General features: G+C 38.6%; 1 protein-coding gene across 1 annotated transcript in view; it reads left to right on the top strand.

The window, feature by feature from the left end:
* The first annotated feature begins 724 nt into the window (after nucleotides 1-724).
* LOC134530204 (serine protease Hayan-like) overlaps nucleotides 725-17283 on the top strand; it is a 78843-nt gene continuing 62284 nt past the window's right edge. Inside the window, exon 1 of the mRNA XM_063364869.1 lies at nucleotides 725-1017. Coding sequence (XP_063220939.1) covers nucleotides 867-1017 — 151 coding nt within the window. The 5' untranslated portion in view covers nucleotides 725-866. The remainder of the gene's footprint in view (nucleotides 1018-17283) is intronic.

Raw genomic sequence — 17283 nt, 5'->3', positions numbered from 1 at the left:
AAAAACCAACAGTTATAGTGATCTTCAAAATTCTCGTACAAACAGGGCCGGCGCGTCCATATAGGCGAACTAGGCAACCGCCTAGAGCGCAAGTAGCTGGGGGCGGCGCAGCACGACACATAACAGCTTATATAATATGTTTAACGATTATTGAAACTAGATGAAAATGGATTTTTGAAACAGTTTGGAATGTTTATATTGATATAAGTAATTATTTAAGCCCACGGTGACCTGTTTATGATTTGTAATAAGTAAAAAAAAAAAAAACACAAGCCTGCTTACATTTGATTGTTGACAAAATCTTAGGCTTACGTGATGTATTTTGAGGCAAGGAAATTTTTTTTTGGGTGACCGGCCCGGGGGGGGGGGGGTGGGGGGCAATTAAGGTTTTTCGCCCAGGGCGCCAATTTACCTTGCACCGGCCCTGCGTACAAAAGCGTACGAGATCCAACTTTACCTCCTACAACGTACACAGGTTCTAAATTCTCGTACAAATACGAGAATTCTCGTACAAAATGGCAACGGCCGTAATATACTATTTACATGGGGACGTGTCCCGTGGTCCTGGGACCAGGGAAGTCCCCGAGAAGTCCCCCCTACCACGTCACTCCCCTCCCCGCCTCTACCTCTTCCCCCCTCCACCACACAACGAGGATGAAGTCTCCTCCTCCGGCCAGCAGCTCCGCGCCGACCGAGTCACGTTGCCACGGCCAGTCTGCAGGCGAGAGCAGGTCCGTGTAGGTCCGTGCAGGTCCGTGCAGGTCCGTGCGTGTGTCCGCGAGTGTCCGGCGCTGAGGACCGCCCCTGCTGGCCGCGCGAGTGTTGATGGTCGACTCCGTGCACCGGGCGAGGCGCGCTGGCCGACCATGTGCTTGCAGAGGACTCTGCGTGAGCGTCCCGGCGCCGCGGGAATGACGGTCCGCCGACTGCGTCCGGCGTCGACGCTCGTCGTCGCGGCGCTGTGCTTCGCCGCGTCTGCGTCTGTGTCTGCGCAGAGAGCGCAGGCCGAGAAGCAAGGTGGGTCCCGGCCCGCGTGGGAGAAAATATCCGAGACTGAGACCTAGTTTTTATGAAGTAGTTACGGGCCCGTCCGCTAGATAGTAGTTTTCATAATCAGTGGCGTAGCCAGGATTTGTGTATGGGGGGTGTTCCGAAGCATGCCGCCCCCCCCCCAACCCCCCGGAATTAAAGCGGTGGGTCCGGGGGTCCTCCCCCGGGAAAATTTGGATTTTGAGGTGTAAAATATTGCTATTTTAGCAGTTTTCGGTCCTTAAATTTAAATATTGTAATGGTAAAAATTTTATTAATTTTAATATGACATTTGTTTGAGTGATGAATAAGAAATTAATTAAAGATTTGGTGCTCTAGGGGGGGGGGGGGGTTAACCCCTAACCTCCCCCCCTGGCTACGCCCCTGTTCATAATATATTGCTGACATAACTAGGCCAACGTTGTTTATTAGGAGAAGTAATGTATAAGCTATTGTCAGGCAAACAAACCAGTGAAAATACACTCTATTATTAAATTATTTTCACACCGAAGGAAATATGTTAATATAACCAAAAAAATAGTATTAATATGAGAACCTCTATTCCGATTTTTTTATTTGCTGATAGTTATGGGCCCGCCCAACAGATAGCGACACATGTAAGAGTCACACTTCTTGGTAAATATTTACAATCGCGGTAGATGCCAAAAAAAAATGCTAAAAATCCGAAAATACTTTTATTCTATGCTCTTTCACTTCCTCTTTTCAAATCAACCGGCGGAGATAAGAAATTCCAAATACTTTAGGAGATATGGAATTTTTAAATTTTGAACATGTAGAGTAGCGGTATTTGCGAAAAATAATTATAAAAATCTGAAATTACTTTTATTATATGCTCTTTCACTTCCTCTTTACATTAAAACCGGCGGAGATAAGAAATTCCAAATACTTTAGGATATATCGAATTTTTAGATTTTCATCACAATACCTGTGAATTCAGGCGGCCACCATTGTTTCTTGTTTACGAGACGAGTATGATTTTTTTCCGCGTAGGTGAACCGACCATTGTTGCTTGTTTACGTTTATGATTTTTTATTTTCGCGACGTAGGTAGAACGACTACATCATTTTCTACTAATGGCAAAGGAATGTACCCGCCTCTAACGTATCTGAGTTTTTAACGTTTCAAATTTTAATGTTTTATTTGTTGCGCAAGTAATAAGTAAAAAAATTACGTGAGTTCCTACCGTTCATCCTTTGTCCCGGTTTGTTAGGTCAGGTCAGCTACATTATAAATACTTTAAAACTAAACAACCATTAAAATTAATTTATATTATTTTTAATGTCTGCTTAGTTTGAAAGTATTAATAATGTAACTGACCTGACCTAATCGACCATTTTAATTAATTAGGCATTCACGAACGGTAAATCAAGACGCACATAAAGTTCTGCCATTCCCGATTACACCCGAACCATTTACCTTCGTCCAACCTCGGTTTTATTTATTAATATTTATATTTCTCTGTTTATTTTAATGTAGCTATACTAACCTAACTAACCGTCCATAGTGTTTTAAAGTGTTTTAATGTAGCTAACCTAACATAACATAACTATAATAAAGTATTTTCAGATTTTAATAGATACTCCTAAACAAGCAACAATGTAGTCGTTCACCTACGTCGCGGAAAAAAAAAATCATACTCGTCTCGTAAACAAGAAACAATGATGGCCGCCTGAATTCACAGGTATTGTGATGAAAATTTAAAAAGTCGATATCTCCTAAAGTATTTGGAATTTCTTACCTCCGCCGGTTGATTTGAAAAGAGGAAGTGAAAGAGCACAGAATAAAAGTATTTTCAGATTTTTAGCATTTTTTTTGGCATCTACCGCGACTCTACATATGATGAAATTAAAAAATTCGATATCTCCTAAAGTATTTGGAATTTCTTACCTCCGCCGGTTGTTTTGAAAAGAGGAAGTGAAAGGGCACAGAATAAAACTATTTTCAGATTTTTAGCATTTTGTTTGGCATCTACCGCGATTGTAAATATTTACCACCATCGTGTTAAGCTCCCATCTGTAGAGCAGATTGTTTCCCCACGTGGTTTGTTGCGTGCTGAATCTCTGCACCAGGAACCTGGGTTCTAATGCCCGAAAATGTTTGTTTTTGGTGTTGCTGATCTTCGTTAGTTATCCCGCATACTCAGTTGTTTTTTTTTTTTTAGTTCTAACCCCCAACCCTCGTTTTTAACTGCATAAATGCATCTCTCCTCAGGGACAACTAGAGGTAGGCAGATGGGGCTTGTGCCTTGGGCGCCACTTTTTTCTGTGTGTAAGAGGGGCGGGGGGGGGGGGGGGGGGGGGGGGGGGTGGTTAGTGAGGAATTGCTAAACTGGCAGTTATTTTTGCTATTGACTTTTACTTGAATATCGTAGTGTTAGAACACAAAAAAAAATTGGGGAGGACAAATGAACTGAATTATTTTTATTAAAAGATGCATACATGTATATAGTCAAATATTTAAAACTATCAAACTTGCGATGTATTAAAAATTAAATTACTGGAAATAAATCTACTTGTTTACCATGAATAAAACATATTTGAAATAGTGGTATTAATTAATATGTGGTGGAGATATGGGGTGTTGTCGGGGAAATAATTTGGTTTGGTTTGGTTTGAAGAGAAAAAAAGTTGTTTCTCCTGGTGGAAATTAATCTAATTATGTCCCTGCACTCTGCTGCCCAGAACAATCTAGGTGGGCTCACCCATTTACCTGCAACGTTTTGCCCCTTCTTTCAATTTCACATTATACCGGCAGGATAACGGTGGTGTGGATTTATTTAATAAATAAAACTTTTGGAATTTAAAAAAATAAAGTGTGCTACAGTGGAACATTATGAAACAGCAGCAACAACCTGAAACACGTTTTGTAATTTTCATTGATATTTTATTTATTTATTTTTAAAGCCATTTAATATGCTCCACAATTACCCACTTAAAGAGGCTAGAATTTTCCTCTTGGTTTTGTTTATTTCTCTTATTGCTGCTAATTCCGAGGATAAAAACGAATACTGTAACGTAAGATTTTTATTGCACGTGTTGGCAAAACTTGTGGAAAAGAAATGCTACCAAACGGGTTTGCGTGCATGTTTATTTCGTTATAATGTTGTATTTGTCTAAAAGAATTAAGAGGTAAAAGCTCCCATAATTAACATTTAAAAGAAAGGTTCTCTATGGTGTGCATATTTATCTTTGTGTGTGCGTTGTCTTCTCGCAAAGCATGTCGGGAAGCAAATAACACTTATCCTTCGACGCGGCTGCATTTCTTCAGTGACCCTGAAAGCTTGCGATCCTTAACTAACAAATGAATAATCAAGCAAATATTTGCAAGATATTTACAAATCCTAAAAATTAAGGAAACACTTGCATCCGCTCTTGCACCTGAACGATACAGGTTCGATACTTGGCGGAGTCTTAAAAGTTTTCACTAGTGAGAAACATGGTCGTTGTGAGACGTTAAATAACACACGGTAAATTGTAGATACATAAAGAAGAAAATCATTATTTATTTGGCTAATTCGACTTTGGGTAACCCGTTATATATTTTAATAACTACCACCAGCTTCAGATATCATTATTTTAATATTCAGAAAATCTTGCATAGTCTTGGACCACAGTTCATTTGTACGACGTACAGCAACTCTTAACGAATAGGTACTGTTCATCCTAGAAAATGACGTTGAAGACACAATAAGATGAAAATGTAAATTCTCCTGGATCTTGGCTGGGATTGGAAGCGATATGTAGGAGGAGAATAACAGCTCCCATGTAGGTCACTAAACCACTCGCTCACAAACCCGATGCTCAGTTGAGTTTCGTCGTGAACTGCTCTCAAGCTGGAGTTCCAGTGCCCGACACGACATGACACGTACGACACGACACGACACGACACGACACGACACGACACGACACGGTCAGTAGCCAATGAGATAAAACATCGCTGGGACGTCAAGCCCGCAAGAAGTAGATTCAATTTCTAATTTCGTCGTGTCGGGCCGCACGACGGAAAGCAAAACGGAAACATTACAAAACCAAGATATATTTACTTACTTGGTAAATCTTTATGCTGAAAAACAAAATTTCGTGTTACGTGTGGGTGCATTTTCATATTTGCAGTGCGCCTTAACTGTTCATGTAAAAATGCATACCATCTTGTTTATGGTCAAAATTATTTTACATTCAGTAATATTTAATTTTTATTCTTCGCATAACTAACAGTAGAAAAAAAATTATGTCCCTTATTAGCATATCTCTTTCTTGAATCTAAAATAAACTTAATATAACTTCGAGCCAGAGACGACTAAATGTTGTTTTTATGCACATCAACTTTAAACAAGAATTCAAATCCTACAATGTTTTAGCTCATTCTATACTGCGTTTTATGGACGCATTTGGCACGGGAAAATTTGACGACAGCCACATTCGAGTTTGTCGTTTTAATATTGTCGTGCAATATGATATACGCTACTAATTCAAGTTTTGCTGGAACGATGTACGACGCCTAATTGGATTTGTGATGTGTTCGTCATGTCATCATGATTCCAGCTTTAGAATCAATGCACGGCATTTAAACAGCAAGCTTTATGTACCACAGGATCAGTTTGTTCAGGATCATGCCATCAGGATCAAAGGGATAAACTTGGATACGAGATATGGAATAATTATCATACCGTGTTGCGTATAGAATAATTACCATACCGTGTCGCGTCTGATTGTTCGTAGTTCTTTCTCTGCGATACTCAAGAGTTATACAATATGTCCACAAAAGAATGGCCCAGTTATAACATTTAATAGTATAAACTGTAAGCGTTGTAGTGTGTTGATTCAGGGTCTCAATTAAAGAGAAACTCGAACAGTTTTAGATAAGGCGCATGCGCGAATATTGCTATGCAGTTTTCTCGCTTGCAGCGCGAAAGAATGGCTGTTTCACCAATTAGAGAGTGGACCCGTAAACTCTTATTTGGCAGCAGGATGGAGCCTCTATCCATTGGAATCTCTTGTACGAGAGTGGTTGAACGACGAAGTCCCTGATCGTTGGATTGGTCGTAATGGTCGAGACGACAGAACTCATTTTTCGCTGGCCTCCACGTGCACTTAACTTAACGCCGTGAGATTTTTTTTCTCTGGAGCTTTATAAAATATTGTATCTACGTTCCGCCGCTACCTAATCATTTGCCAGAGTTGAGACACTAGAATTGAAGAGGCTATTCCTTCCACTACTCCGGACTTGTTAACAAAGTGTAGAAAGAATTTGACTTTAGGTTGTGTGTATGCCGTAGAACTAAAAGGTGCACGTATTGAACATTTGTAGTTTAAACTAGTTTAGTTAACGTTTGATTTTATGTATGATTTGTTGTAAATAGTCAAAATAAAACTTTTATGGTATACCATTTAAACTTGGGACATAGTTTTATGGACATTCTGTATTACAAACCTGCTAATGTCGACAGAATAACAACATATTACTGCTAATGGCTGTATACGTTTGGGGAATGCAATTAAGTGCGACTGTTTTCCTCCTCTGCATTACAATCTTTTCGTTTCCTCTATTTAGTTGAGCCACGTCATTCCATTAAGGAATATTGACATGAAAGTCTGTTGCGTCCACGGCTGAAATGTGAATGTGCATTTACAAGTATAATACGTAGCCGGTACTATGATGTTAACGACGTTATTTTGTACTGATTGCAGTGTTGAAATTCTTATTACAGACGTAACTATAGTGTATTGTCAACGGCGAGAGTAGGTAATTTCTCTATCACTTTGCATGTAAGTTTGTACAAACAGGAAAAGCAAAGATTTCCTTATATTAAATCCATCTTGGATTCTGATTTGGCCATTATTTAAGATAATGTGTATTAATCTAATTTGCTTTCTCTATGACAGTCCGAATAAATTCTGGGATTTCTTCAGCTCAGTTTATTGCATCCATTGAATCTTTTTTTGTGTGTACATGTTTGCACAAAGATATTAGACATATCAGTTTACATAATATTACAACAATACAATTACATAAAATGAAATGCGTATGCAAATATTTTTTTAGCTTCTATTATCTGAAACCACCGCTGGCTCTATCGAATGATTAGCCGGTCAGAAATCGACATGGAAAAAAAAAGCCCCACAAACACATGTTTGTATTTTTTTATTAGAGCTCCAATATATATTGACAGAAAATAAAGAATGACCAAAAAAATCATTAATGCTTTTTCTTTAAAGAGATCTTGTTTCAAGAAGTATTTTTCTTGTTATCGAGACAAATAGCTTTCTTGCCGAGTAAGAAGTACAATTTCGTTAGGTTTAAAAGGTGTGTATGTAAATGGTTTTTATTCGTTGTATTGTGCTTAGGAAATAATAATGTGTCTATTATATTAACATTTTTAATAATTAAATTTTCCGTGCTTACACATTCTGCTAGCGTGCGAAAATGTCTTATCTGCTTTCCGAGACAGCTTAAATGTAGGCGTATGGCGGTATGTTGCAATTTTGTGCAAAAATCAAATTAAATTTCCAATTACTGACCCAAGTGGTTTCGACTTGATTGTAGAAAACTTAACTTCATAACTGACCTTGTCTGAGTTTTGTCTCACGTAACCGCAGAACTAAGGAAATTTTCCAGAATGGAACTAATAACATTAGCTTTTGAATCCCACTTCGGAAGCAAAAAAAATCATGTACTTGTGGTACAGCACCTGGCTTAATATGCCCAAATTCTCCCCGATACAAAAACAGCATTACAGGCAATAACGTAATTAAGGCATTTTAGTCTTTTTGAAGATAACGTCGAGAAGCCTAAGATGTCCATCAAGTTCTGTCCCTGCCCGAACAAGCCCGAAAATTCACCTTCGGCCAACCTCGGGATTTGTTTTATTTTTGCGCAGGAAAAATGAATTCAAATATTAAAAGTGGTCGGTTAGGTTAGCTACATTAAAACACTTTAAAACACTATGGACGGTTAGTTAGGTTAGTATAGCTACATTAAAATAAACAGAGAAATATAAATAACACAGATGGGAAGAAGTTAAATAGCAAACGTGTATACAAGTTATAGTTAAAATAATCTCTTCGTTAAAGTAATAAACATATTTGAATTAATGAGTGCAAATAAAAGTAAATTTATCAATTGAATTGTAGATTTTATTTCACTCCTTATTTGTATCCATACAAAATAATGATAATTAAAAAAAATGATTCAATTTTATTCATAAAAGTATGCAATCATTTCATCAATGTTTTGTTAGAACGTTGTCACGTTAACCTATCGTCTGTAAACCGACTTTACAGACAACCAAATTTTTTTTTGACAGCCTGCTTTGGGCTTATTTTCTGTGTGTTTGCTTATTTATATTTGATCTGTTATTGTGGTTTCTTTTGACATATAGTGTAATCGGCAGTGGTGTTTGTCCAAAACTACATTTTGAATTAGGTTTCCCGTTCGATAAATCAATGAATCAGCACTACGCTATATGTACTTATTTACGCGCGTTAGAAAAAAAAATAATTTTAAAGTGCGACTTCACCCATAGGAGGGGCAGGAAATGTTTATGAAACTCTTCATATTTGAAACACTCGTATTCATGCATTGTAATCATCATATGTTTTTTTCTTCTAATTATCATATAAAGAATGATCCGCGATGAATTAGAGACAGGAAAAAAATTATGATTACCAAACTAGATATCAAGTTCCTGTTTAGTATTTGGGATGTAGTAATTGCATATAATTATTATATAAATACCTACTTCTCTGCTGTAAATATTTATGCTAAGGTTTTTTTATATGTATTTCCCCTTCCCCCCAAAAAATCCTTTACGTTAAGTCAAATATATTAATAATGGTTGTATTTTATAAAAATATGTGAGCGTGGAAGAGCGTTGTAAGGATGGGACGCGCATTTTAACATGTGTGTAACCTAAGTATTGTCCTATATATGAATAAATAATCTGAATCAAGCGTTGAAAATATACTTATACTAGTGTCTGTCTTCAATGGAATCTTAAGAATGAATCACAATCAGTTTATGATAGCTAAAAATACGTTTAATACCCTATTAGAAATGTCCATGTATATATTGTCATTATTTTAAAGCCAATACCGTATCCAACTATTTGCAAAGTAAGCTGAAGTAGGTAAAAGTATGAGAAAGTGTAAACATTTACGAAAGTATTTGAAAGAACATGAAATCATGCGCTGTTGCTGCCATTAGTAACACTGCGCCATCGAGCTATCACTCGCTGGCAGTCTTTTTCTCCCCCCCCCCCCCCCCCCCCCAATCCCATCTTCCACGGCAGCTTTAGAAAGTAACGCAAACGTTATAAACGCGACGAGAACCTCCTTATAAGAAGTAGTATAAACCAAGTAAAGCAATAGGGACAGTATGGATAAACTGGTAGTAAATACGCGAGACACGTGATTGCAGAGAATGGACCTGGCGGCGTGGAGTGCGAAAATAGGTGGAGAGCGATGCACGCTTCGCCAATGCTGTTCGTGGCCAGAGTCGGCCCCAAGGAAAAAAAAAAATATTTCGTACCAATTTAGGCGAGAAAAAAATACTAGATTTAAAAAAAAAAGTACTAAATTATAAGTTGTTATGGTTTTAACAATTTAGGAAGTTATTACGACATTGCAATGCTCTTAACTTAAATATCACACCACACACACACACATACATTCCATAGTTTTTAAAAATAATTACGCTTAATAATAAAACATATTGGAGTTACAGTAATATTATTATATTAAAGAAAAAAGTACTAGATCTAGTACGAAAGTACTAACTGTGGACACCTTGGCCCCGTATTGTCGTATCACGGTATTTGGCGTGACTTCGATGACTTCGGCAAACGAAGTGCTGGATTGGGCGGGGGGGGTGAGAAGGGGGGGGGGGGTGTCTAAACCCCGCGGGGAAACCCCGCTTCAACGCCGCGCCTGTTGGGTTCGCCCCTGTCCCGGAAGGCGCGGGGAATATCCGCCTAGTCCCGCGACCCTCCTGTCACCAGGAAGAAGGAGGGAGGGGGCGCATCCTAGCACGTGGGACTGCTCGCTCTCGTCGTGTTTGTTTTACTCGCAGAAGAAACTCTCGTTCCACCGTTGCGCGTTTCACCTGCCGGAAACAGGCATGGCGGACGCTCGTTTTACTCTCGCAGGTCGATGAGGTCATGCCCTTGATGACACTCCTCTCGAGGAAGAATTGTCGAGGGAAGCCTTTTTTTCACAGACGAGAGAGCCAAACTCCCGATCGTGCCTCTTCGGTTTTATTTTTTTGTTCATTGTAACTCATGATAACTAATGGTCAATTTTGTTAGGTTAGCTACATTATTAATACTCTAAAACATTGTGAACGGTTGATTTGGATGGATAGCTACATTAAAGTTACTGTGAAATCATGTAAACGGTTTCCTAGCCCTGGATAGCTACATATTAAAAAGTTATTTGCTAAGCAATTTTACAGTATTTTTAATGTAGCTATACTTACCTAATATAACCAACCATCCACAATGTTTTAAAGTATTTATAATGTAGATAACCTATCCTAATCGACCGCAAAATTTAATGTCACACCGGTTTATACAATGAGAGAAAAAAAGCGAGCATGAACTTCGGGTAACTTCGGGTGTGGCTCTCTCGTCTGTGAAATGTAGGCTTCCCTATTGTCGAGGGCAAGTCTTCTTTTGTTTCGGCGCGATCATCTAAGTCTTTATTTCTGTGTATTATGATTATTTTGGACAATGACGACTTATTTATTGCGTTACATATAACAATGATCGTTGCAGTCGCCATCATCAGGGAGCAGTTACCTACCAGTCGAGTAGGTAACTGCTCCCTGTTGATGGCGACTGCAATGTCGACCGAAACGTCGGCGAATTATTCTCCAAGGACACGGTTACAACCCAGAAGCCAAGCTACTTCAGGCAATGGCCATGAAAGCCTGCGAACATTATTATAAATGGTCGTATATGATGGTATTTTTAATTAAGTTATTTTTGTTGGCATGCACTTCGTTCATCATTGCAGGTTATTTGAGGATGATTGACGATCTTACGATTAAAAACGGTACAATATTTGTGGCACGATATTAGGCATTGCCTAAGCAGTTTTCATCTTCAGACGTATCATAATTCACAAATGTGCATTTTTCAAGACGTCTGATTTTGTGCCAGGTTTAAAAATGAAATTAAATAAATTTAAAGACGTTCTCCTCGCCTATGTGAGATATACCAACTCTTTTTGACCTGGGTCATTTGTTCCTAACTCTTACAACGCCTAGGCAGCAATAGACAGTGATTAGTGAATAAATACAAAACATATATATATATATTATAACTAGCCGTCAAATATTGGCATGATCATCCTTTACTTTTAAAGCAATGAAAAACCATGAGCAATAAAAAACATTAAGAAATCAATACCAAGAGTACCCCTGACGCACATTCAAAAAGGTGAGATAGGCAATTTACATGTGTGCCTATTTTAAAAAAAAAAAGACAAGAAAAAAAAACACGTAAAATGCGCAGAAGCTTACATTATGAAGGCAAGCAAACAAATACGTAAGTGAGATGCTAGAAATTACTAAATAAAACTTCACAAAATACAGGTAACATTTCGACACCTCAACGCATAAAAACGTGTTCATGATGCTGAATACACGAAAATTTTATCAAATTCAAAAATATCACTAAATGAAAGATGAATACACGACATGTGGTGGGGGGGGGGGGGGGGGGGGGCGCTTATCCCATTCTCTGCCCGGGGAGAGATGGGAACAAACCCGAGGACGGGAGACCTAAGAAGCACATAAAGTTCTGCCATTCCCGATTACACCCGAACAATTCACCTTCGGCCAACTTCGGGATTTGTTTTATTTTTGCGCAGGAAAAATGAATTCAAATATTAAAAGTGGTCGGTTAGGTTAGCTACATTAAAACACTTTAAAACACTATGGACGGTTAGTTAGGTTAATATAGCTGCATTAAAATAAACAGAGAAATATAAATTTATTAAATAAACCCGAGGTTGGCCGAAGGCGAATATTCGGGCGTGTTCGGGCAGGGACAGAACTTGATGTACATCTTAGGCTTACCGCCGAGGACAGTCGGAGGGTGTTCTTTGCGTCGTGTCCCGTGTACGTCCGCTTCCAGCGAGAACAACAACCCACCCACGCTGACCACTGCAAGGCTCGGCTCGTCAAGCGACTTGGTTGTTCAGGTTTCCAGCTTTTCGCTCATTTCTGACTCTTGCAGAGACATATTTCCGAAATGGTACTACACAAGTAAATTTGTATAAATAACCCAGCTGTGGTGGAAAAAAAGAATTCCAACGGGTGACTGCGACACAGATAAATTAAATGTTTCATCTGTAGTGTGTTTAAAAAATCTTTATTTTTTTTATAAAGAGTTTTTGCGTTTAGTAAACAAATCATACATGCACTAAAAAAGTTTAATGTCCACGTGATCATCCGACGTCATGGATGATGATGGGCGATGGTCAGAACACATGGGCCAAATTGAACTTTTTGTACCAATCTTTGTCCTTTTTGATAGCATAGAAGGACACTCGTTATTTGTTCGCGTTTCAAAGAGGGAAACTGAATATAATGGACTACGTGGTAGGAAACTGGAACAGAGAAGACAAGGATGAAATATTGATTAGTAATGTCCGTACGCGACCGGCGCCTCTCGAAGGCCGAACACACGAATTTTAATTTTGGCATTGTGATTAGAACTCATTTATTAGTATTTACTTTTGCCTTACCGAATATTATCGAACTCTTATAACTTTCACGAGTTAGATTAATTCTCAAAAATAAGCTGCATACTCATTTACAATGCATGAAAAACAAAAACAGTCGAAAAAAAACTATTTTGCCGCTCTATATTTACTGCCCTCTATTGACCAATTAAAAAAAAAACAGTGGATTAGGACATCAGACATCACTGTGGTGGACAGGTTCAATTTTCCGTGCTACAATGCGACATTCACAAACGAATAAGGACCCGCCCGAAGGCTCGAACTGTTGAAGACGGGCCTTAATGCTGTGTTTTCGTCGTTCTATAATGTCGCGTCTGCCACCGTGTCTAGAGAAAGTTTCTAAATACGTGGCGTTATCTGCTCATCTTGCCCCTTGCCTGTCAGCATGCTTGTATTGCTTAAGGCCCTTCCACACTGTCGAAACACTCACTTCCAACACCTCTCAATAAAGTTGGTAAAATATTGTCAGAGGGTTATGACGGCTCCGAAAACCTGAAAAGCGCATCCATGTTAGTTTAACAGGTTGGATGACTTGAGTTTACATCAAATATCTTCTCTGTAGGATGCGTTCCCAAATGTGTTGGATGTTTGCCTGACAAAATCGGCCAAAAGCAATGGTGCCCAGTGAAAACGGATAAGGCGGGCGTTTCCGTCGCAGTGAAACTTTAAAATGGCAGGACACACGGAGATTTTAAAAAGGCTGTAAATGTGCAATAATGTTAATAATACGAATGTCGTCGTAAAACTTCATAACATTATTTTTATAATGCTACGAGTTTGAATTATATTTTAATTTGCAATTGTTTCTGAAGTTTAAGAAATGTATACTAATAAATTACAATTATTCATCCAGCACTTCTATTCATCATTTGATTGTAGCTATGATAGTAAACCTTTTGAGTTAACTTGCGTTAGAATTACAATAGCCCGTCGCAGTCATCCGTCCGCTGGTCACGTGACTTCAGCCAATCGGAGGGCCCGAAAAAATATCATCCGTCAGCCCTAAAAAATTAATTAATTAATAAAAAAATTGGTTGCCTGTAAAGTCGGTTTACGGACGATAGTTTAACGTGACAACGTCATAACAAAACATTGATGAAATGATTGCATACTTTTATGAATAAAATTGAATCATTTTTATTTCAATAATAAAAGAATAAATACTTGAAATTATACTAGTACATCAGATTTTTAAAATGCAAGAATAATTAACCTTTATTGCCGTAATTGTTGTTGTAATAAGCAATGAAAATAACATTAACTTTTCACTTGACTTTATAAACAGTCGACGAAACAGTTCACGTGTAGATGACTTGTAATTAATTTTAAACACTGGCGTTTAGCTATAAAGTTTAAATATAATTATGAACAAGTTTTCATATAAATAAACTGTAATGAAATATATATCATTAATTATATGAATCACCATAATTTTTTTTGTCAATTGTAACATAACCTATTATTACTGCACTCGCCGAAAGCGTAACGGAACAATGAGCGTAACGGGACACAGCGTAACGGAACAATGTGCGTAACGGGACACTTTTTCGTGCGTGCAGCCGGCGTCAAAAAGTCAACAAGTTGATCAGTGATTAATATAGATATAAAATCATGACCTGAAATGGGAGGCAATGCCTCGGGAAGTTGCCAAGCCGTGCTAGGCGCTGCGGGGACGGAATTCGTTCCTTGTCCCACTACACACGTCGTCGGCGCACGCGCACACACACATTTCCTTGACGACTTTCACCGCTGGCACCGCCTCGGCGACCTGGGGTTTGGTCTTGTCTTTCTGCATATCTCGCCTGACCAGCGGCGCTGAACAGGTTTCCCGGCCGCGCGACGCAGATCTCCCGCCGCGACGCGACGTTATCATTCCCCTCGCACGCCGGGTTATTTTCCACTCTCGGCCTTAGCGAGCCATTGCCCCGTGGCTTGGGTTGTTCGTCACGTTGAGAGACTGCGTGATTCACGCAGTCTTTCCACCTTCGTGTGACTTGGGCTTTCTGTGTTATCCGTCCCTGCTGTACCTGCAAACATCTTGCTACAATGATGACAGGAACCTGAAAATCACAACCTGTCGCATTTTTTTGTTATTTTTTTGACGTGATAACGTCTTATAAATCGCTGAACGCCGGCTGCACGCACGAAAAATTGTCACGTTCCGCCTGAGCCGAGCGTGCAAGAACCGGCCAACCACCGTGCGAGAAAATCTTCTAAAATATCAAACAGGATAAGGCGGTTTTTTTTTAACTAATTGTTCGTGATTATATCTAAACAAATTATATTTAATTAAATTTGCAATATCTGTTAAATAATATTTGAAAATTAAAAAGTATGCAATTTTAAATCAATGTTTTCTTATAGCGTTATCACGTAAAAGTATCGTCCGTAAACCGACTTTACAGACAACCCCCTTTTTTTTATTACCTATATTCGAAGCGTCGAGGATTTTAATTTTAAATTCCAATTATAGCATTTGTGCTTTAATTGGTAGAAAGTATTTTGTTTTTAGTTAAAAAATTCGCAATTCTGAATTACAAATTAAAATGTAGATAATTTCAACGTAATTATTTGTCATTATTTTACAGTATTTGTAATGTAGCTAACATAACCAAACATCCACACGATTTTCACAGTTTGTTGTTATTATAGCTGACCGTATAATAAGTGCTGCCGAAGTTGCACAAGCGAACGTCGAACTTCGGTAAACTCCGGAACTATTCGGACTCTCACGAAAGTAAATAGTTGAGCGTGCCGTTTGTCGTGAAACGCGCCAATGATAGCGGTAATTGACTGCATTAGAATTTTAAATTTGTTTTAATAATAACTTAATAAAAACTATATTTCTGATTGTAAGATAATGTTCCTTTGGGCGAGTTCACAAGCTAGGCAATCGTTGTTAACTACGTAATGTACATAAACCGTTTAACAGGAATACGACGCGATCATCAACACACAATCTTAATCAAATGCTTCCTAGTGGAACTAACGTCTACCAACTATTTCTGTGGACCAAGTATCAATGCGCACAGCAGCCATTCGTCGAGTGTTTGTTAGAAAGATGAACGCTCCAGACTAAACAACTGTTTATTGAGGCCGGGTGCATGAAATACTCAAGGAACGCAATACGCAAACAACGCAAGAAAATCACGGTCTTTATAAAGCACGAAAGTAGCAGGATGTCACCAATCGTACAACTGAAATTGTAAAATTCTAGAAAACAAATTTATTCCTTGGCTTTTTGATACTTAATGTTTATCATGAAAAATAAAATGTCAATATTTTTATTTGAAATTATTATTTTCTTTTTTTTTCCACGGTGCGAAAGTTTAATTAGTGGAAGCGTGACGTAAATAATATAAACGATAACGTTGCCTGAAATGCACATAACGTCTGCTTCTTTAAGAGATTTCGAAACCCTTCAATTCAGATATAAAATGCGGAACGCAAGCGAAAACGCAAGAAGGTGAAAGTTGGTCTGTGCTTGCGTTGCAATTTTGCGTCTTGCATATTTTATGAACAGGTATTTGAAAACGTTGCCTTGAACTTTTTGCGTCATGCGTAGTTTATAAAGCCGGCGTGAACACAGCCATGGCAAGCGAGTTGCGAGTAAAATTGAACTTGAACAAATTGAACTTAACTAGCTGAAACCAAATCGAGGGGTGAGTTAGCGAGCCTTTTTTTTTTCGCAACGAGTGTATTTGTAGCCGAGTAGCTAGTGAACTAGCTGATCGTAATTAAATGCTAAAAATGAGTGATATACTTTAGACGAGCAATGTAAATAAACACATACTGCGCTAAAAAAAGCACCGCCAAGCACAAAACAATACGGGTTTGACTAGTTACAGGATTGAACTTAAATTCCCGCCTCTATTCTCGATTACGTCAATTCAGCTCACCACTGCATACCACGGCCGATCGAGAAATCGGTTGTAGCGTTAAAAAATTTAGATTGCCTCGTAGTCACACTTGAGTTTTGGCAGAAAGTTCGGGGAACAAAACGACTAAACCCAATTAATTTTCTTTTTACATGACTTATTGTTATTTAGGGGGGGGGGGGGGGCAATTGTGGAGGCCGGTGAGGAAGTCATTTGAAAGTACAGCTAGGCCCTTCTCACAGAAATCATGAAAGCCAAAATTTCAAATGAAGTTTTCTAAAACACGTATATTAAAAAAAAAAAAACTTTTATTCATTATTCGTACGGCAATCGATTGTCACGTCAAGGAGATATGTACATGAATTGAATATTTTTATTTTTGATGGTATATATTTCCTAGTATTTTACAGTAGCAGTTAACCTAAAGTAACTCGCGTCCAGTGCCTCCCCACATACAACTGCTTTCGTATTTCTGTTCGCTGGGCGCGGCGTACCATTGGGTGGGCGTGGAAGTTTGTGAGACGGTGGCCTTGGCGCAGTTGTTAGGTGGTTCCGCGGCACGTACGCACGAGCGAAACTGCCTCGTGTAAACCGAGCTTCAGCAGCGCTAT

This window comes from Bacillus rossius, chromosome 3, assembly GCF_032445375.1.
Source record: "Bacillus rossius redtenbacheri isolate Brsri chromosome 3, Brsri_v3, whole genome shotgun sequence".
NCBI lineage: Eukaryota > Metazoa > Arthropoda > Insecta > Phasmatodea > Bacillidae > Bacillus > Bacillus rossius.
The sequence above is the reverse complement of the archived record's forward strand: the minus strand, read 5'-3'. Positions and strand labels throughout refer to the sequence as shown.